The 21,745-nt window shown below is 46.4% G+C and overlaps 2 protein-coding genes across 8 annotated transcripts; both read right to left on the reverse strand.

Moving 5' to 3' along the window:
• Positions 1-4,042: 4,042 nt before the first annotated feature.
• On the reverse strand, positions 4,043-6,669 carry LOC149274417 (SPRY domain-containing SOCS box protein 3-like). The gene is made up of 4 exons (XM_089505522.1): positions 6,519-6,669; positions 5,390-5,521; positions 4,718-4,908; positions 4,043-4,276 (listed from the first exon to the last, which is right to left on the reverse strand). The coding sequence occupies exons 1-4, from the start codon at positions 6,667-6,669 to the stop codon at positions 4,043-4,045; spliced, it is 708 nt and encodes a 235-aa protein (XP_089361648.1).
• Positions 6,670-12,868: 6,199 nt separating this feature from the next.
• On the reverse strand, positions 12,869-19,649 carry LOC149274418 (autophagy-related protein 13). Of its 7 annotated transcripts, none has more exons than XM_089505505.1 (17): positions 19,581-19,649; positions 19,120-19,200; positions 18,470-18,589; positions 18,300-18,346; positions 17,634-17,774; positions 17,312-17,352; positions 17,107-17,203; positions 16,738-16,836; positions 16,140-16,230; positions 15,716-15,814; positions 15,088-15,171; positions 14,578-14,705; positions 14,230-14,350; positions 13,869-13,946; positions 13,425-13,532; positions 13,168-13,293; positions 12,869-12,946 (listed from the first exon to the last, which is right to left on the reverse strand). In XM_089505505.1, exons 1-17 carry the CDS (start codon positions 19,647-19,649, stop codon positions 12,869-12,871), a joined length of 1,608 nt encoding a protein of 535 aa, XP_089361631.1. The 7 variants fall into 7 exon arrangements, with proteins under 7 accessions (XP_089361631.1, XP_089361630.1, XP_089361633.1 ...); XM_089505504.1 differs by having other exon boundaries at positions 15,088-15,198; XM_089505507.1 differs by lacking the exon at positions 15,716-15,814.
• Between the last annotated feature and the right edge of the window lie 2,096 nt (positions 19,650-21,745).

The following is a 21,745-nucleotide window of genomic DNA, read 5'->3' on the forward strand; positions in this document are numbered from 1 at the left end:
TTTCTGTATCGGTATAAAACCTGAATGTTACTTTTAGGGTAAAGGGTTAAATTGTGGAATAATCTAGAATGTGACCGTTCCTCTTTAAAGGATGTTGTGTGTGCTGTATAAGTGATGGTCGGGTGTGGGGTGTCCGGGCGTTATACCGCAGGGGGTGAGTTATAACGCACCCCGCGCTCAGTAACCCCGTCAGTGCCGTGCCATCTTGTTTTATATTGTATATTGTGGTGACGTTGATGGTGGATGTTTGCCTCGGTGCCATACGTTACATTTTCCGTTTGCTTTTTCGAATTGTAGAAATGTTTTTTTTTAGTTATAATTTTTTAACCCTGTCACTGTGGATGATTTCTGTACCCACCTGGCAGTCAAATGGTTAACCAGGGCATTATTTCTGTGACTGGTTTTGCACCCTTTACGACTCGCTGAACCTTTTCTTTGCCGGAATATGTCGCACGCACGCGCTTTTGCGTTTAGCACGCTTTGCCGAATTGTGCCGCCTGTTGTCATGCCGTTGCCGCGGGCCAAGATGCCAGCCCTGACCTCCAGCGGTCTGATATAGTGAAACGGTGGGGTTTGCCTGGGGTCCCCCAGATGGGACTCTTACTGCCAGCCTTTCTTGGTCTGAATCAATGTTTTTTGTGGGTTCTTCCCAGGGTATCTAAAATGCTTAATTTTAAATGGGATCCGTCGCTGGCGATTTTTAGGTTCAGTGTAGTTCATAAATCTTTGGAATTGTTTTTACAAATGAAAAATCAAAACCCAACTTTGTTTGTATAAACCGTGCTGTGGCGTGATTTGCTTTGAACGGCTGTAGCTGGTGGGAGTTGTAGTCCGAGATGGGGATTAATAATTCCTCATTTTAATTTTTGGATATGGGCAATTCAGGTGTTTCTTCAACCAACTGGCTTACGTGTCCATCGTTCAAGTAAGCTGCACATATATATATTTTCTCTCATTATTGAAATGACGCGCACAATTTTGACATCAACCTTTCTTTCTCATGTAGCCCAGACCACCACTACCCCCCATACCTCCACCAGACCCTTTCCTCCCCGCACACAACACTCTCAGCCAGACCCTTTCCTCCCCGCACACAACACTCTCCGCCAGACCCTTTCCTCCCCGCACACAACACTCTCCGCCAGACCCTTTCCTCCCAGCACACAACACTCTCAGCCAGACCCTTTCCTCCCCGCACACAACACTCTCAGCCAGACCCTTTCCTCCCCGCACACAACACTCTCAGCCAGACCCTTTCCTCCCCGCACACAACACTCTCAGCCAGACCCTTTCCTCCCCACACACAACACTCTCCACCAGACCCTTTCCTCCCCGCACACAACACTCTCCGCCAGACCCTTTCCTCCCCGCACACAACACTCTCCGCCAGACCCTTTCCTCCCAGCACACAACACTCTCAGCCAGACCCTTTCCTCCCCACACACAACACTCTCCGCCAGACCTTTTCCTCCCCGCACACAACACTCTCCTCCTCTTCTCAATGTGACAGGCAATACCCACCCTGACAAGGCTTTTATATAGAGAGATATCGTTTGAGTCGTACTTCTTGTCCATCTTGATTTACGCGGAAATATCTAAACCACATTTCCTGTGATAAGAATGTCGACCCGTCCTGTTTCCTTCCTTAGAACCCTTATCTATCGCCGATAACGCAGCTGCTTTACCATAGCCCGCTGCCGGTTCCGAGGCATTATCCCCGACCACACCGGATACAGCGAGACCGGCATCGCTGGCGCAGACACCTGCGTTTCCGAGCGCCCCTGCACCGTATGTCTCACGCAGACACGTATATATATTTTTCTACACTAATTTATAAGCTTCTCCGTTGACCGATTTGCAGCCATGATGTTTTTAGGGGTCGTTGCAGCCAAGCCAAGATTTTCAACGATCTAGTTTAATGTAACAAAATGTCGTGTTCTGTCCTTGTGTAAATACTCACTCACTCACTCACTCACTTACTCACTCACTCACTTACTGTCCCAAAAAAGAAAGAAAAGGGAAAATTGTGAGCGTTGCCCGTGATATTTTAGTGTGTCTCAAAACACAAAAATTCACATTATATGTACATTCCGTGGTTCAAACTAATATCACTTCCCCAGTTTGTGTGTATGTGTAATATATATATATATATATATATATATATATATAATTACATATCCTTAAATCTTTTCATATTATGTATTTGCTAAGTTACCCTCGTTGTAAAAGGCAGCGTTTCTTGGCGGTGTACCCTTTATTCTTCTATAAAACAACAGTAATTATCCGAAGCGGTTACCCCAGGGTAAATAAATTTCCATATTGGTAGAAAAAAAAAAAGTACAGATGCCATCCCTTTAATCGAAGGTTCTGGGAAATGCTAACATCGTTCCAGCAGTCCCTACCTCCTTCCCTATAGAAGAATCGTTTCTCTTGATGATCAGAATATAGTTTGGGTGTTTTGTTTTGTTTTTTTTGTGTTCAGTATGCCTAGTTGGACGTTTTCCAGGGACCGTTCTTTTTGTCACATTTGAGTGCGAGCTGTAGGGACGAGTCTGCTCCAAAAGCCTCTTTTAGGTTCAAAGCGCTGGGTTCTCTGCACCCCGGACAGATCTTCGTTTCTCCTTGATTCGCTGCTGCGAGGGACAGGGGGGGCTTTTCGGTACACGCCAAATAATCTACTTTATTCTAATAATTCAACCAGTGCCATGTTGTACGTTGAAGATTTTGCACACAAAGCACAACGATCTCTCCTCGTTTACAAGCGTCGCCTAACCTGATCGAGGCCGGTCGCCATTCTCCCCGTGCGTAGGGCGCTCCTCCGCGAGACGCTGCCATTGTTTTTGGTTTTATACCGGTGTCACTCCAACGCTCACGTCACGTTTTTACTTTTGCTTGTGATTTTCACATTTTGTACTTCAATTAAAAAAAGAAAAAAAGTGGCAAAAATAAAAACTGGTATTTGTTTTTATTGGGGATAAGTGATTTTGGAAAGAGGCGGCGGGGGGGGGGTCTTTGTGAATACCGTTACATGTCAAGAGATCATTTAGAGGGAGCTCAGATCTGGCTGTTCTTGAAGTCCCGCTAGACTCGGCCAGCTATGACCAGTGTTTGTGGCTGAGGGTTATAGGCGTCGTGTTCTAGTAAGCAGTGACGGTCCTGATGTGACGGCTCTCTGTAGTAGGTCCTCGGCTGCGCGCCCAGCTACATGGCGCCACCGGGGGACAGATGTCTGAAGAACCCGTGGCCTCCCAGCTATAAAAGCGCCGTTTCCCGGCCCAAGCATCAGATAACGCTATCGGGGACTGGGTGCGGTGTTTGTCAGGAAGAGGCAGGTGGAGCAAAGTACAACCGGTGACATCAACAGAGCAATTTGTCTGGAAAAACATGTTTTTGGGTACGCAGAACAGTGCCAAGATGGGAGCCGTCTCCCCCTCGGGTCGGACACTCGGCATATACAGAATTATTCAAAAGGTGCATTTTTGGGGGTTAAAGGTCCTCCTCTCGTTTGACAGAAAGAGAAATGAGAAGATGCCCGAATGCAGCATATTTCTTAAAATATAGATATTTATTTAGATACAAATGTAAAGGTATGTACAGTCCATTAGATTCACGGGATCAACCAACGATACATATAAAAGACCCCGCTATAAATGTGTTCAGGGGTGCCGCCCCCGGGGCCTTCTTACTGAGCATTTGGGGGTCTCATGCAGAGAGTGTCACAATGACCCCAGTTCCCAAAAACAAGCAAAACACGTCTTGGAGGCTAGGGGGACACCTAATCCAGCCCGGGGCCACACACTGCAGCACCTGATCTGCCGGCGGAGTAGGGGGGTTCGGTGCGTATGGGGCGATGTCGGCCAGCAGCCCACCTGGGATTTGCCCGGTCCTGCCTAAGCCAGCGGCTTTACTGCCCTTAAGTTACAACCCTGACCGCTTCTAGTGCAAATTAAGGCTTCTGCTCCGGTTGTGTATGGGAGAAGCTGAAGCTTTGATCAGAAGATCCCCAAAGAGCTTCTCCGCCGTGTCCATCACGCGTCGCGCGTTAGACGGCGTTTTCCAGGACCTCCGGGGTATGGTCCTCCTTCCAGCTCTTGAGTTTCCACCTGACGGCCGCAGGCAGAGGGAGTAGATCCACCAAGTCCTTCTGTGCCAAGGTACGAGCCAATGTGCTGAGGCAACGTTCCTGCAGGGAGGGCAACGGGCAACACCGTAACCCCAGCAACAGCTCCGTCCCGGGGGCCGTGGAGGAGACCATCGGATACAACGGCAACGGCGCCTACAAAAAAAAATCCAAAATCAATATACGCATCCAAGATATCTCACAACCGGTCCCTTAAATGTATCAAACATATTGCCCCGGAGCTTTAACCCCTTAAACGTGTCCAAGGGTCTGATCAACTCCCTGCCGGCTTGGAGACCTCCGTGCAGCGGAGCCAAGGGACAGCAATCCCTGGGACAGTTTGTACCTATTCCCAGCTACCCCGGCCAGTGACCCCAAAAGGGGTGACCCGCACATAAGAGGATACGTCGTAACACGAAACTGATGCCACAAGCCCTTTGGTATATAAGGAACGAGGAAGTTGGCAAGTATGGCGGGTGTAGATAAAAGCGGGGGGGAAGTCACCATGGCACGTATATGAAGTTTTTGGAACGTATGATGTTCCATCGTCTCCACGTTTATAAATGATACCTTTTTAACCCTTGCCCCCCCCCGTACCTTGTGCAGCCCCGTGAACGCTAAGCCCAGGCTTTGTCTGTTCTTGTAAAACGTCAGGGTCCCCTCCTCCAGGTTCACGTGTACGCCGATCACGGTTCCGCTGTCATAGAACGGTTCCGTGTACCGACGGCTGCTCCCTCTGTGCCAGACCGTGCCTTTATACGACAAACCCCAGCTCTCCGCATCCTTCCCTGGGGAGGAAAAAAAAATCCAGTAACGGAGGATCAGCACCATGAAGAGGCAGCATAAAATTATTATTTATTCTGTTAATTACTCCCTTTATATATATTAAATAGCTAGATAAAAATGCCTTTTTTGTGAACTATGATTTGATTTGCAATAAAGTCAAGAAATTGGTGAAAGTCTCAATTTACAAATTTAAACCCAAATGCTAAATCGAGAAGAACCCGGAGATATTTTGGTAAAACAGTTAAAATTATTGGATTCATAATAATGATAAGAAAAGGCATTCTGGAATATATTCACTAAATGATGAATTCCATGTGAAATCCCACTAAATTAACTAATTATATATATTTTATATAGATTCAGGAGCCGTATGCCTATCCCATGCATGTTTAAATCCCCTCACTGTATTACCCTCTACCACTTCTGCTGGGAGGCTGTTCCACTTATCTACCACCCTCTCAGTAAAATAAAATACAGTCTCACCCAATAAGTTAATGTACTCGAAATTCCCAGCATGCAACGACGCTCTGCCCGTCCCGACGCCGACCATAACAGAAAGTCCCGAAGGTGGCTCCAGGAACTCGATTTCCCAGTAATGCTCGCCCTGTATAAACCCTGCGGGGAGAAGAACAAGCCTTTGGCATGCGAAGGGTTAAGGTGTTGGTGCCCTGGGGATCTGGTAAAGACGGCGCACCATTGGGTTTTGGATGCTGGAACATGCGCAATACAGAGCTTATCCCTTACAGGGATTGTTGGCAGCCGCCTACAGCTTCGTGTCCCCTTTACGAGGAGGTGGAGTGCAGACTGTAAGCTTTCCTGCCAAGAGTCCGAACCCTTTTATACTCACTAGTGCCCCCCCCAACCCCCATTCTTTCACACAGGGGTATTTAATACTTATTTAATCCTGGCACACTAACACAGTATAACACTACACACTAACACACAAGCCTTACACTGCACACTAACACAGTATAACACTACACACTAAAACACACACTAACACACACACACAGAGTCTAACACCGCACACTAAAACACACACTAACACACACAGTCTAAAACACACACACAGTCTAACACACACACACAGTCTAACACCGCACACAGTCTAACACTGCACATTGACACACACACTCTTTCTCAGGGGCAGATCTAGAGCATAGCCTTGGGAGGGGCACACACACACTAACACACACACACACACACACACACACACACACAGCGCCAGCTTCCGCTGTCTGGTATTAAGATCAGCCCTGGTGGCAGCTGCTTGTGTGTAACGACTGCCGCGCTGTTATTGATCATACGCAATGTGGCCTGGGTGGAATGAGTGTGATGTCACTGCAGTACGATGTGAGGTCACCCTGGGGCCGGGCATTAATGACAACTATGCACTCTGATTATGTCACCAACAGATTCTTCTGGGGCAGAATTTTCCCAGAAACAGATGCATCACGCAGAAAGGAACTACGGGGAAAATAGGGGGGAAAAAACTACAGACTGAAAATTGCATAAAAATTGGCAAATCTATTAGCTTTAGGAGTTGTCATTCACTTTTTGGGATGACCAGTCCCTACACCTGCTGTATTTGACTATTTAAGACGCTGGGTACCTGTGCTTCCCCGCACCCCGGCAGTACCGCAGCTCTCCAGCACCGGGTCTGTATGGAAGTACACGGCCCTCTGGCACATGGACAGCTCAGTGGCCAAGGACCGGCCATGCTTGTCCCAAACCCACTTCTCCTCCACATATCCTCTGGGCATCGGAGGGTCCCGAGAGCTCACCCTTTGGGCACAAAAAAAGAGAAAAAATGAAAAGGAATATAAAAAGAAATTGAGACGTTCACTAATTTCAACCTTAAATAACCACCAATTTCACTTAAAATGCTATAAAAGCGTATAAAGGCTAATAATACTTTTCCGGTGATCCCATTAATTATAACTCTCCATGATGCTGTAGGGCTGAGATTGGTGTGTAGTGTAGATGCTGTGTTATGTGAGGTTAGTGTGTAGTGTGGTGTTACCCGGTTTCGGTGTGTAGCACGGTGTGGTGGTGTGTTACCTGGGGTCGGCATGTAGTATAGTGTTGTGTTACCTGAGGTCGGTGTGTAGTGCGGTGTGGTGTTACCTGGGGTCGGTGTGTAGTGCGGTGTTGTGTTACCTGGGGTCGGTGTGTTGTGTGCTGTGTTACCTGGGGTCGGTGTGTAGTGTGGTGTTGTGTTACCTGGGGTCGTTGTGTAGTGCGGTGTTGTGTTACCTGGGGTCGGTGTGTAGTGCGGTGTTGTGTTACCTGGGGTCGGTGTGTAGTGCGGTGTTGTGTTACCTGGGGTCGGTGTGTAGCGCGGTGTTGTGTTACCTGGGTTCGGTATGTAGTGCGGTGTTGTGTTACCTGGGGTCGGTGTGTAGCGTGGTGTTGTGTTACCTGGGGTCGGTGTGTAGTGCGGTGTTGTGTTACCTGGAGTCGGTGTGTTGTGTGCTGTGTTACCTGGGGTCGGTGTGTAGTGTGGTGTTGTGTTACCTGGGGTCGTTGTGTAGTGCAGTGTTGTGTTACCTGGGGTCGGTGTGTAGTGCGGTGTTGTGTTACCTGGGGTCGGTGTGTAGTGCGGTGTTGTGTTACCTGGGGTCGGTGTGTAGTGCGGTGTTGTGTTGTGTTAACTGGGTTCGGTGTGTAGTGTGGTGTTGTGTTACCTGGGGTCGGTGTGTAGTGCGGTGTTGTGTTACCTGGGGTCGGTGTGTAGTGCGGTGTTGTGTTGTGTTACCTGGGGTCGGTGTGTTGTGTGGTGTGTTACCTGGGGTCGGTGTGTAGTGCGGTGTTGTGTTACCTGGGTTCGGTGTGTAGTGCGGTGTTGTGTTACCTGGGTTCGGTGTGTAGTGCGGTGTTGTGTTACCTGGGGTCGTTGTGTAGTGCGGTGTTGTGTTACCTGGGGTCGGTGTGTAGTGCGGTGTTGTGTTACCTGGGGTCGGTGTGTAGTGCGGTGTTGTGTTACCTGGGGTCGGTGTGTAGCGCGGTGTTGTGTTACCTGGGTTCGGTATGTAGTGCGGTGTTGTGTTACCTGGGGTCGGTGTGTAGCGTGGTGTTGTGTTACCTGGGGTCGGTGTGTAGTGCGGTGTTGTGTTACCTGGGGTCGGTGTGTTGTGTGCTGTGTTACCTGGGGTCGGTGTGTAGTGTGGTGTTGTGTTACCTGGGGTTGTTGTGTAGTGCAGTGTTGTGTTACCTGGGGTCGGTGTGTAGTGCGGTGTTGTGTTACCTGGGGTCGGTGTGTAGTGCGGTGTTGTGTTACCTGGGTCGGTGTGTAGTGCGGTGTTGTGTTGTGTTACCTGGGGTCGGTGTGTAGTGCGGTGTTGTGTTGTGTTAACTGGGTTCGGTGTGTAGTGTGGTGTTGTGTTACCTGGGGTCGGTGTGTAGTGCGGTGTTGTGTTACCTGGGGTCGGTGTGTAGTGCGGTGTTGTGTTACCTGGGTCGGTGTGTAATGCGGTGTTGTGTTGTGTTACCTGGGGTCGGTGTGTAGTGCGGTGTTGTGTTGTGTTAACTGGGTTCGGTGTGTAGTGTGGTGTTGTGTTACCTGGGGTCGGTGTGTAGTGCGGTGTTGTGTTACCTGGGGTCGGTGTGTAGTGCGGTGTTGTGTTACCTGGGGTCGGTGTGTAGTGCGGTGTTGTGTTGTGTTACCTGGGGTCGGTGTGTTGTGTGGTGTGTTACCTGGGGTCGGTGTGTAGTGCGGTGTTGTGTTACCTGGGTTTGGTGTGTAGTGCGGTGTTGTGTTACCTGGGTTCGGTGTGTAGTGCGGTGTTGTGTTACCTGGGGTCGTTGTGTAGTGCGGTGTTGTGTTACCTGGGGTCGGTGTGTAGTGCGGTGTTGTGTTACCTGGGGTCGGTGTGTAGTGCGGTGTTGTGTTACCTGGGGTCGGTGTGTAGCGCGGTGTTGTGTTACCTGGGTTCGGTATGTAGTGCGGTGTTGTGTTACCTGGGGTCGGTGTGTAGCGTGGTGTTGTGTTACCTGGGGTCGGTGTGTAGTGCGGTGTTGTGTTACCTGGGGTCGGTGTGTTGTGTGCTGTGTTACCTGGGGTCGGTGTGTAGTGTGGTGTTGTGTTACCTGGGGTCGTTGTGTAGTGCAGTGCGGTGTTGTGTAGTGCAGTGCGGTGTTGTGTTACCTGGGGTCGGTGTGTAGCGTGGTGTTGTGTTACCTGGGGTCGGTGTGTAGTGCGGTGTTGTGTTACCTGGGGTCGGTGTGTTGTGTGCTGTGTTACCTGGGGTCGGTGTGTAGTGTGGTGTTGTGTTACCTGGGGTCGTTGTGTAGTGCAGTGTTGTGTTACCTGGGGTCGGTGTGTAGTGCGGTGTTGTGTTACCTGGGGTCGGTGTGTAGTGCGGTGTTGTGTTACCTGGGTCGGTGTGTAGTGCGGTGTTGTGTTGTGTTACCTGGGGTCGGTGTGTAGTGCGGTGTTGTGTTGTGTTAACTGGGTTCGGTGTGTAGTGTGGTGTTGTGTTACCTGGGGTCGGTGTGTAGTGCGGTGTTGTGTTACCTGGGGTCGGTGTGTAGTGCGGTGTTGTGTTGTGTTACCTGGGGTCGGTGTGTTGTGTGGTGTGTTACCTGGGGTCGTGTGTAGTGCGGTGTTGTGTTACCTGGGTTCGGTGTGTAGTGCGGTGTTGTGTTACCTGGGTTCGGTATGTAGTGTGGTGTTGTGTTACCTGGGGTCGGTGTGTAGTGCGGTGTTGTGTTACCTGGGGTCGGTGTGTTGTGTGGTGTGTTACCTGGGGTCGGTGTGTAGTGCGGTGTTGTGTTACCTGGGTTCGGTGTGTAGTGCGGTGTTGTGTTACCTGGGTTCGGTATGTAGTGTGGTGTTGTGTTACCTGGGGTCGGTGTGTAGTGCGGTGTTGTGTTACCTGGGGTCGGTGTGTTGTGTGCTGTGTTACCTGGGGTCGGTGTGTAGTGTGGTGTTGTGTTACCTGGGGTCGTTGTGTAGTGCGGTGTTGTGTTACCTGGGGTCGGTGTGTAGTGCGGTGTTGTGTTACCTGGGGTCGGTGTGTAGTGCGGTGTTGTGTTACCTGGGGTCGGTGTGTAGCGCGGTGTTGTGTTACCTGGGTTCGGTATGTAGTGCGGTGTTGTGTTACCTGGGGTCGGTGTGTAGTGTGGTGTTGTGTTACCTGGGGTCGGTGTGTAGTGCGGTGTTGTGTTACCTGGGGTCGGTGTGTTGTGTGCTGTGTTACCTGGGGTCGGTGTGTAGTGTGGTGTTGTGTTACCTGGGGTCGTTGTGTAGTGCGGTGTTGTGTTACCTGGGGTCGGTGTGTAGTGCGGTGTTGTGTTACCTGGGTTCGGTGTGTAGTGCGGTGTTGTGTTACCTGGGTTCGGTATGTAGTGCGGTGTTGTGTTACCTGGGGTCGGTGTGTAGTGCGGTGTTGTGTTACCTGGGGTCAGTGTGTAGTGCGGTGTTGTGTTACCTGGGTTCGGTATGTAGTGTGGTGTTGTGTTACCTGGGTTCGGTATGTAGTGTGGTGTTGTGTTACCTGGGGTCGGTGTGTAGTGCGGTGTTGTGTTATCTGGGGTCGGTGTGTAGTGCGGTGTTGTGTTACCTGGGTTCGGTATGTAGTGTGGTGTTGTGTTACCTGGGGCCGGTGTGTTCTCCGCCGTGGGTTCTCATCAGGTCTCTGCTCCCGGTTTATAAACTTCCTGTGTTTTCTAGAAAGATGTGGATTTCATTGGCGGAGGCGTTTCTGACCTCAACCAATCAGACTTAGGGATTCAGCCATTCCCCCTGAGCGAGCAATTCTGATTGGTAATTAGGAAACCTCCCTCAAGCAAACAACTTGTAGCCACGCCCATTCCTGAAAAGTCCCTTTAACCGCACCAAGCCTGTAAAATTAACCCCCTCCTTACCAGCTACAAATATACACCCGAGCGAGCTGCACATTTAACTCCTTCACTGCTGCCTTTACCCACCAACACCTCTGCGTGTCAGTGAGATACACGCGTGTGCGGCTCCAGTGATTTAAATCCACATCCTACATGTACCCCCCCATTTAAGGGGTCACTGGTCTCCCTACCTCAGAGGGTAACTCTGGGTCAGATGAGGACACCTAGAACACTGCTTGTTTGTGCTTTCACTTCCTGATCACGTGAGCAGGAAGCTTCCTCATTGGATGTTACTAACAGCAGATTAATGGCGCTCCCTAAACAGTATATATTATATCATATCTATTATATATATATATTCCTTACACTGGATTCTGTGCTGGAGTAGATCTGTTACTTGAACTCAGGTGGTCAGGTCATCATGAGAAGTGATGTTTATTCATTCTTCTTATGTCTGGTTACATTATATATAACATTTATACAGTAGATACACGATATCCAGAGCATTCTATCACATGCTAAGAGTTCAGCCTGTAAAGCATCTGTCCGAAGGGCCGCAGGGGGCCCTGGATTAAAGGCAAGTGAATACTAAAAATTATTTTCATTGTAACAATTAAGACCTCTTTCTGTAAATCAGTATTTTTTTTTATTCTGCTGTTCTAGATCTCAAAGCCCACGAAACCCCAATGGGGTTTTTTGTTGGCTGAGGATTATGGGAGTTCAATCATAGCCAGAGAGGGGGGGCATTTGGTACAGATCTCCCTTTATGTCTAGATCTGTAAACCACCAATTATATGTTTATAGTACGGTACAATCGTTTGAATCCGGATTAAAATAAATCAATAATTTAACCCCGACGCACCCGGATCACTATAACACGTCACACAATATTCCGGCCACCTGCTTCCAGATTTGACCAGCCATAAAAATATTTAAAAAACCCACAAAATCGGTGTTAAGTCTTGGAAATACATATATTTATTATTATATTACATATCTGACATACATCTCATATATTAACAGTGCCAGAACTCCTCCTGCCAGAGCAGATGGTAGCAGCATCAAATCCTCCGCTAAAACGTTACAGCGTGATGTGAGTGATGGAGATCAACAGCAAATTAACCCCTCAGGTGCACGTCGCTACCTACCATCTTGAACAAGAGTTGATTTTTTTTTTTCAGTGTTCTGACATCTTTTACGTTTTTTAGCGTACATTTCTAACACTCCACTTTTGAAGACGTTTATTTTTGTTACTAGGTAGGTAAGCAGGGTCGTGCCGTGTGATACTTTCTTCAGCAGCTTATAAGGCGCTGATAAAGATGTGTGCTGATTGCCAGAGATCTGAGATTAAAGTAGAGCAAAACGCACTTTTAACCCTTACAGGGCTGCCGGGACCCCTTCAGAATAGTTCTTCTGGCATTTAAAAGTACTTAAAACAAGGACAGAACGGGCGCAATCCACAGAACCCGACAGCGCCAGCAGAGTGCGTAAAAACAAAAAAAGGCTTTTCTTCCTGAGAATGGAAAACACTAAAGAAAAGACGGGAGAGACCTGCGGGTGCCACAGGCCGGATTCTCTAATGCAACATGCACGTTCGGCCCACTCATGAACAAGCCGTGTAAGGTGCGTTATGGTTCGGTATGGCTTGGTTGATAAGCGTGACTTAGTGGATGTTGTGACAGCTGTTCATAAAAGGTCTTCGAATTAAAAAGCCCAATACTTAGAGCAGCTGCTTAGAGAGACTGCGGGTGAGGTACAGCTGGACATGTGCTTATTACTCCAAAGCTGTTTACGTACAGGGCTTCCCGCTCTGACCTCAGCAAGTCTTTGCCAAACCTAACCACAATTTATACGACCGGGGCAATGTGACGACCCCCTGGAGGTGCTAAGGTCCATTATAAGGGGAACAGTTCTTCAACGCGTTTTAAAGGAAACATTTACAGTCTTCCAGTAAAGGGTACGGTTCCTAACTGGTACCTGCAGGTTTAGCAGGTGTCCTACGTGAAAGTTCTTAAAGAAATAAATGGCGGGTGCTCCAGGACGTGGACCTGAGTTTGCGGACAGGAAAGGGCAAATGAAGTCACTTGCGGATGTGACACAGATCCTTCACCGAGGTTCTTACTGTAAAGATTCGACAAAGGCGTCAAACTCCTCCATGTTCTTTTCATGCATGGCTAGCTTCTCTGGTAAGGAGTCCTGTGAAGATACCAAAAGTACGCATGTGCAAAGCTAATGTTAATAAATAGACAGTGTTCCTATTAAACAGCCCTCAACCTAATTAGATAAAGTAATCTCTGCGTTAAAAAAAACTACAAGAAGCAAACAGATGCGATCTAGAACCTAGAACACACTCCGCTGATCACCAAACACTTAAAAGCCAGAGAAATCAGTTCTAGAATGACCCTTAAGGATCTTACCAGATCTTCTGCCATGGACTGCACAGCTATGTCTACAGACAGGCTACTCAGCTGTGGTGGGTTCTGAAATTCCCGGTAAAAAGTCCCAATGTCCATGGAAATATCATCTTTGGAAAAGGCCGGTCTCTGCAAGGCAAATAAAGTCATTTATACACAGAGGGCAGGTAAGCCTCGCCATCTAATATGGTTAACTAATGCATGGTCTACAAGCGTGCAACAGAAACCAGACTGGTTAGCTAAGCGGTGGGAGCTCTTACAAAGTCCACCATCACAAAGTCATCTTGGGGTGTTCCACCGCTGGAGCAAGAACTTTGCAAACTCTTGGTTTCAGGAGAGACGTCTTCGGGGGTTTCAGGGCACACCACCTAGAAGAGAAAGGACAACCAAAGTTGCCTAAATGGGGGTGATAAACTTTAACAAAGAGGAAGAAGATGTAAAATAGGATGGGTTTTCGGAGGAATCATCTAAACACTCCAGTGAAGTCTCTGTGTTAAAATCTTGCACCATTACTGCATACACTACACATCAGATTAAATACATCGTAGTGTTAAATTAGCAGCAAGAAGCAGGAAAGTTCTGTTAGCTTCCACGGTGATTGCTCCACATTTAGTACTCTGTCCCAATGATTGCACCTTATAAAAGGGGACAGAAGAGAGAGTGTGTTCTAGATTAAGTGTAATGATGGTTGGGAGAGAATGTACCATGGGATCAGTGTCCTCATTATCTGCAAGTCTGGGAGCAAACACAGCAAAAGGTATATCCGCGCTGGCGTAGGTAATCTGCAAGCAAACATGACAGGGGTTAAAGTCAACCTGCCAAAAAACAGCAATAGTGGGAGATGCAATTATGTTTGGGGAAAAAAGACTGAAAAGTAACAAGAAAACGTAAAGATGTGACATGGAATTAACAGGTTAGTGGGATGCTTCGGTGGATTAAGAGGTGAATTGCACAGTAGGTACCACAGGAAAAAAACTGCCCATAGGTAACTATAGATGATAGTATGGCCAACATTAGCCATATTGGTAGAATAGGGGCCAATGTCTTTATTATCTTGCCACTGACCTGAGGGGACGGTTTATCCACGAAAGCGCCCACCTTCCTGGAGAAGAGGACACGTGTAGATTTGTTAGGTGAGTTGCTCTTTCCGGTCACACTGCTGCCTGAAGGCGTATCGAGTTCTTCACTGTATTAAAGAGGATGTGGTCAGTGTACATTGTACTATACCAGGGGTGTCCAACCTACGGCCCTCCGGCTGCTGCAGGACTACATATCCCACAATGCTATTTAAGCTAAGGGGCTGGCTGAGGAGTATGGGAGATGTAGTCCTGCAGCAGCTTGAGGGCCGCAGGTTGGACACCCCTGTACTGTATGAATGTAAGGCAATGCTGGGTATGAAGGCTGGGTGTTTACCTGCTGGACGTGGTGCCCGTTACATTAGAAGGGGATGCTGGAACCGTTCTGTCGTGCTCTGCCTGGGTGCCTTGTGGGGGCTGCAAGCCGGTGGTGGGAAGTCCTCCCTCTTTTCCCGGCATCATCATCTACAGAGACAATCGGCTTTAGTAACTCCAGACGTAAACCTGAATAGCAATTCCGTATCGTCGAAGACCCTTTCCGGCTGCGGACGTGCGGAGCAGAGGGCAGACTAAACACCCTTCCCATTGTAACACGGAAGGTACATCAAAAAGAGAAAATGGAACGAGCAGTAAGTAACTGCAAAAGATATGAAGACAAAAACAATTCTAAGAAAGTTAGAGTTTGGTTCTGATTTGACTTTGTTTTAATGAGTAATTCATAGACAATATTATACAATATGTACAAGGATTCACGGGATAGATGGCTCCGAGCCGTTAGTGGACAAGCGACACAAACATTCGATCTACGTTATATGCTCTGTGCTAGTCTCCTCCTCATGAGGAGTACCTGATGCGGATGTGCGGCACTCACTCCAGCAGCCAAGGCTACTGGGCAACCCAGTTCAGAGGATCCCACTCCCAGGACAGCCGGCTGATATGAAAGACGGGAACTGCAGAGCTTCAGCGACAAAGAGAAAGGAGGAGGAAGGAAGATGTAAAAGGCAGAGATGCAAAGTTAAGAAGCCCCAGTCATCCTTATTCACACCGTGCAATTTTCAGTAACATATTCAGACTTTTCAGAGCAATAGTGGAAAACCTGGTTACATGGTTGATGTTATTTCAACCATACATATCTCTGAAATCAGTGCGTAACTATAGAATACACGCGTATGTCTTTTTTTTTTTTTTTTTTTACACAGCACATGAAATTACAATTTTGTTGGAAGATAGCTTAAAATTATATAAATTTAAAGGCAACATGCAAGGTTATTTCTATAAAGGTAACTTGGGGATACAACTCATTTCTATGCAAAATTTGGACTCAAACGACATCAGCTTCTATTGTAACACTACGTAAAAATGGGGACAGTCTGTATTACTATAAGTAACATAGTTAAACTTCTTGAACAGGTAGTATCCCCAACTCCCAGCCAGTGGCAATGCACACACTGTATGTTCTTTGCTATAAAACTCACTTGCTGTGAGAAGGCCAGTCCCATTGTCAGGACCCTGGTAGAATCTGTCACCACAGTAAAAGCTGTTTGACCCTGTGCCTTACTGACAGTGAACACATACTACACACACACACAAGCCAGAGAAAGAGAGAGACAGTATTCAGAGGTAAGATTTAAATGGCCTTTCCAGCATCGCACACGAAAAACAAAGCCTAAAGTGCTAAAATCTTTATCCAGTATTGTAAGCAGATGGCCGATTAAACTTGCTTTTAAGATGTTGCAGTCCAGCTTATAATGTATACAACCTACCTTCATTTATTATAGATCAAATGATGTCATTAACTGACTACGCTCTGCAGGTGTGTATGTGGCGGAAAAGCATCACCGAGGTCTACTCTGTTACCTGATGTACAGTAATGCCGAGGGTGGTGGGAGAAATCCGTACCTGTGATGGCGGGGACGTGGAGAAAGACGTGGCACAGACCTCCTGGGACTCTTCCACAGCAAGGTAAGCGGGCCCTTGGTCATCAGGTGCCCTGTTAGAAAAAATGTTCACAAAAACACCATACACATCAGTCTGAATACTTGATTAAATGTGGAAAGTAAACAGCACAGACGTTAACACTGCTGGCAACGATACCGTAATCATGACCGAATGCACAGCGTAAATACGAGGCCCTATAGCCAGGACCTCATTGGGTAGTCTCCACATTGCTAGAAGTTGTGTAAGGGAACTCTACACTGGTGATGTGTAAGCTTATATAAAACTGAATGCTTCCTATCCATCTCTGTAAGGCAGGATTACTGAGGCCAATGGAAGTTACAGGTCAACAAGTTCCAGAGGGTTGCAAATCTCACCTACTCTACTCATTCAAGGTATGGCCAGGTGACACTTTTGGCTCTCTAACTGGCTGTAGGTTTGCGCAGGATAAAAGGCGTTGTAGTCGACTGCAGCTGGGGTTACAGATTGGCTACTCTCATTCTAAGGCTACAGAGTGGGGCAATAATTTGATTTTTTATTTTGGTGCTATCTGTATCCTCACCTGTAGTTGCACGGATGCATGTGTGAGGTGCTGGGGAAAGGTCGGTCAACAAAATGATCGATTATAATCCCCATGATGGGCTGGGTCCTCTCATACTGCCTGCAATGTAACAAACACATTGGTATTATTTACCTGCAGGCCTTGCCCTAGTCTCCTTTTTGGGCTAGCACTGGGCAGCTTGTGGGAAAAAATGCAAAGACTCCAGTGGTTGAAATTCAGAAAAGACCATAACTAATAGCTCATTATCTGTCTTGTCCCCTGATCTCGGCCATTACAATTCACAGGTGTCAGGCGGACAGTGTGCTGGGTGGTCGATGTAAACCGAAACTGAAATCTATCAACGCTGGCCAATCCTTTAGCCCAGGTTACCTGTTTGACATGAAAGCCAGGTTGGTTCTGTAAGCACAGGTCAGTGTGAGCGTGCCGATGGGGGTGCCCACTGTCCCGATACGTACGGCTTGGAATCCTGAGAGGAAAGAAGAGAGAGGTATGTAGACTACTTATGGATAAACAACCGCATTACATTTCAGTTTTGCTGGAATTTATTTATTTAAGTATGTGTTTCACATGTTACCTTCTTTAAGTCCAAGGAGTTGAACATCTCCAAAATAAATCCTATGGACAAATAACAAATGTTAGAGAGGTTAGAAAGGTTAGAGAAAAGAAGAACGCTAATGGTGTCTGCATGCCAAGCTGGTATAGTCCCTCTAGATACCCTCTTTGGCATAGATAACAAGTCGAGCAGGATGGACTGTTTAATGGTAAATGGGTCAAGGGCATGATGGTAGCCCCACCTGAACGTTTTTGTTTAGTTAAAATGTGATAAAATTGAGCTCGAAATTTCTTACAGCCCTATCTGCCATGCACTAAAGATTAGAAAGTCACATGCTGGTCACCTGTACAGAATGACGTATTCGTGGCCCTGTTTCCTGGAGAGCCTGTAAGCTGGAGTCACTCTGGTGACAGCGAGTAAAGACTTCAGCAGCAGGGACAGACGGTTATATACGGTGTAGGAGACTTTGATTTCCCGGTCGCATCTACAAAAACAGGAGTTAATTATCTGCAGGGGCTAGCAGAGAAACCACAAAAAAACAAAAAATGCTGTGAATTATGTTATTTCACAAACACACAGAATGTTTAAAGCTGTTAAATTAATTCAAATGGGCTCATTTCACAAGGTGGCCATTCTCAGGTATCCACCAAAAAAAACTTTTACTTTAGACCATGAATGACTCTAGCGTTTCTAAAGCGCTAGACACATGATGTCCTCCTTGCATGCGCAGGTGCCTAGTTTGCAGATGTGGTTGGGCTGGCCCTGTCTGTGACACACACTAAATTTCACTAGGATCCCACCAGGCCTATGCGTCTTGTATATTGCGTGGTGGAGAATTTAAAAGGGGGCATAATAGCTGCTTTGCGTAGCCAAAGGGTTAATAGCTTATTGTGGACATAAAATTCTTCATCACTCTGCATTTTTCCATAATAAGCTGCCAATTAAATAACCAGAAATGTCTATTTTCCTGGTTAGTGTTTTCTAAACAAATATGACATTTTCTACTAACTTCTCATTCATTTCCAGACACCAAACTTCCAGTTCCATGGAGTCTCCCTGGAAGAACAAAAAAAGAAAAAAGCTGAAATCATTCCCACAGAAGCTGTAGACTCTCATGTGTAAATGTGTCACAGACAAATCAGCATCAATCCCATGCCTCCTGGGCTCAGTGACCCTTACCTCCGAGGTCTTCAGAGAGATCTCCACACACATTGAGCGTCCCACAGCTGGAAGCTGTCCAGACAGAGCTTTCTTTGCTTCATGGGTCACTTCTGGGATATCTTTGATTGCCAAGTTAAACTGTAAAATGATTTAAAAAAAAAAATAAAAAATAAAAAGTTTAATCACAGCTGGAGTAATGAGCCTACAGAGTGACATCAGGACACCTGCTACAGACCCTACGGTGAGCAATAACAGACGATATCCTAATTTTTAGATATGTTTCCAAAGAAGTGTATGCCCTAACTGTGTCCTGCGCAGCTTCACTAACATCCTGGCTGTCACTGTCTTTTTTATTAGTTTATATCATGGAATATTAAATAAAAATTCAGTTCCATTTTTTTGTAGTGATGGAATATATTCAAGTTTCATTTAACTTGAAATGTATTTTATAAATCACCAAAGTAGCCAATCAGCGGGACCACTCAATGTGTCGAGACTGCTTTTCACGCTTTGTAGCAGAATCACTTTTTGCACATAATAACCACCGATGTGTCAGTTAACATGATTCTTAATATTGTAACGCAGGACAATAGAAACTGTAGCATGATACCATTAGTATTAAGAGGTTAAAACAAGGAAGGGAAATACTTTTAAGGAAAAAAGGGTACCCAGTCAGAGCCTGTAGGAGAAGATGTGGAGCGGGTACAGATCTTGTCTCCAAGGCGAGCTTGCACAATCACCTGGACAGCCTGCAAAATGAAACGTAACAGTGAGTACCCAAACAGAATGCCTGTGACATGCAAAGTTGTTTAGGTTCTTTGAACATACAAAGAAAACTGTGAATAAAAGGAACATCCTCCATGCGTAAGATAAATATTTACAGTCTCACTGATAAAAAGGCTTTCCTCCCCAGTGGGAAACCTCAGATCTGGGTTGCATTTACAAGCAACCAATTTCTTGACAGTTTTAGAAGCCAGGAAGGGACTTATAGAGATGTATGTATACGATTGGAGAACACAGTGATATCCAGGGGCTGTGGTTACCTGCTTCCTGGGATTTGTCCAGTCCCCCCCTATTGGCGAAGATAACTGAATCAAACCGTCTTTCTATACCAAGACCGACTCCTTACCTTCAAAGCAAAGAACTTGACAAACTTGTCCAAGTCCTTACGGTCCTGGGGGCTGAGGTCCGCATCCATCGCATCTGTAAACCTGGATAACAGAACAGATTTGCACGTTAGCATAATAACAAGTGTGAGTTTATACCTTGTGAATGCAGATATTATACTCAGGGCATAAAACTTCAAGATAACTTTACAAATTGGGAATTACAGATGTCTTTATCAGAGGGATCTTTCAGGTACACTTAATACCCAAAATCTAGCTTCAAAAGGTTTAAAAGGTGTGCATGTTACACATCAACAGAAAACAGAGCAAAGCAATTATTATTAAACCATAAAGCAAATATAATTTCTAATTGTCGACATTACACGTTGTTCTATTACCACACAACTGTAGCTGTATTTATGAGTATATAGTGTAATTAGCAACGCTCTGGCGACAGGGCCATACGGACATGTTGAACCAGATTCGTTATATAGGGCACAAGAAGGGCGTCAGTATGAATCAACAAATACAGAGAAATTGAGGCTTAGGAACAAAATGGCAAGAAAGGTCACGGACTGGCTGATACTTTTAGCAGTTATAATATAGTTTATTGGAAGTCTGACAGATATGCACATTAGTCGGGAGATAAGGATGTGGCTGCTGTGTCATCTCGGTTCAGGCAGGAATATTCTAATAGGAAAGGGATTTAAAGGAGCAGAAAAGGGATTAACGGTGTTTAAGGCACACGCTAAATGGTTTTAACAAATAACTCACATGGGTTTAAATGGGTCACTACAAAACCTTGACAGATCATATACACCAACTAATATATATAAATATAAATATATATATATATATATATATATATATATAAGCTCTTCTGTCCCTTGTAGTATGACAGTGTTTGCATTACCCTACCTGCCAGGCTGCACTTGCCCCATACAGGCCTGCAGTACGTACGATATACACAGGGGTCCCGTTTTTAAATACCGATCTGGGTACCCTAGATCTGGCTATAGGAAGGGACAGTGAGGCCTGAGCTGTGAACCATCACACCGGCCCCACGTCACCCCGGGCCTCTCACCGCTTCTCATTCCAGGTGCCCCGGGGCTGACTCTGACTCTGTCACCGCCTGCTTCTATCTCCCAGGCGGCCAGCAGTCTCTCAGCTTCCTCCAGTAAAGCTCCCTATGCTTGCAGCTCTTCTTGGTACTCTCAGCTGACAGCAGGTGCTTCTGTCACAGACCCCGATCACCCATCGGGGCAGCCATTACTGTTTATATTTTGCTTTCTCTCAGTTAGTAAAATGAGTCCAAACTTCGCGGTCGCACATTCGACCAGAAAAAAAAAAAATCATATAGCCTCTGTCCCAGGTTACAGTTTTTATCACAACTTTGTATTTCATAACGCTGCTATTATTTACTACTATATCCAGTCAGTCGTTCCAGAAGAGCCGTGTCGAATCTGCTGTGTGTAACCATTGTCGGATTGTCTGCGCAGCCTCTGTGGGAGGTGTTTGTGTCGGTGCGCGTGTCTACAAAAAGCGCGCGCAGGGAAGTGTGCGGTAATATTTTATGTAACAAAGGCGCTATGGGCGGGCTGTATATGTGGCTCATCCATGTTTATAGATTTATTAGCTAAATCCAAGACACTATAATATAATATATACACATACATGTTACTGTATATAGCTGCACCGTCTATATAATTCATATGCTGCCTCTGACTATGAATTGCTGTCAGCAAAAAAATAAATTATTGGATCTGCTGGATACAGTTACTTCGTCTAAGGGTATTTTGATGGGAGAAGGCTGCAAGGCGAGCATCTGGGACAGAATTCACAAAATTTGTAAGTATATTATTATTATTGCGTTTCGTTTATTAAGTGCTTACAGACTATGCTGTGCTGTACAACGTAAATCGTGTGGTTACCGCATACATAAATATACATTAATACTATATGCCTCAATCTAGAATACTGCATTGTCCCCGAATGAGAATTCTGTGTGAAGGAGGTCTCAGCCAATCGGGAGAGACTTTTCAACTCTCCTGTTTGCCTGAGAGTTCAGAAGCCTCTCCTGATAGGTTGAGTCCCTCCTTCGCACCAAGCTCAGTGTAAGATGCAGACAGCACAAGGTATGTGTGTTTGAGTTTGTGTATTGTCTGGTAATAGAGGAGTTAACACTCAA

The sequence above is a fragment of the Sceloporus occidentalis genome, unplaced genomic scaffold (genome assembly GCF_023333645.1).
Source record: "Sceloporus occidentalis isolate IW3139 unplaced genomic scaffold, rSceOcc1.0.p SCAF_331, whole genome shotgun sequence".
NCBI classification, from domain to species: Eukaryota; Metazoa; Chordata; class Lepidosauria; order Squamata; family Phrynosomatidae; genus Sceloporus; species Sceloporus occidentalis.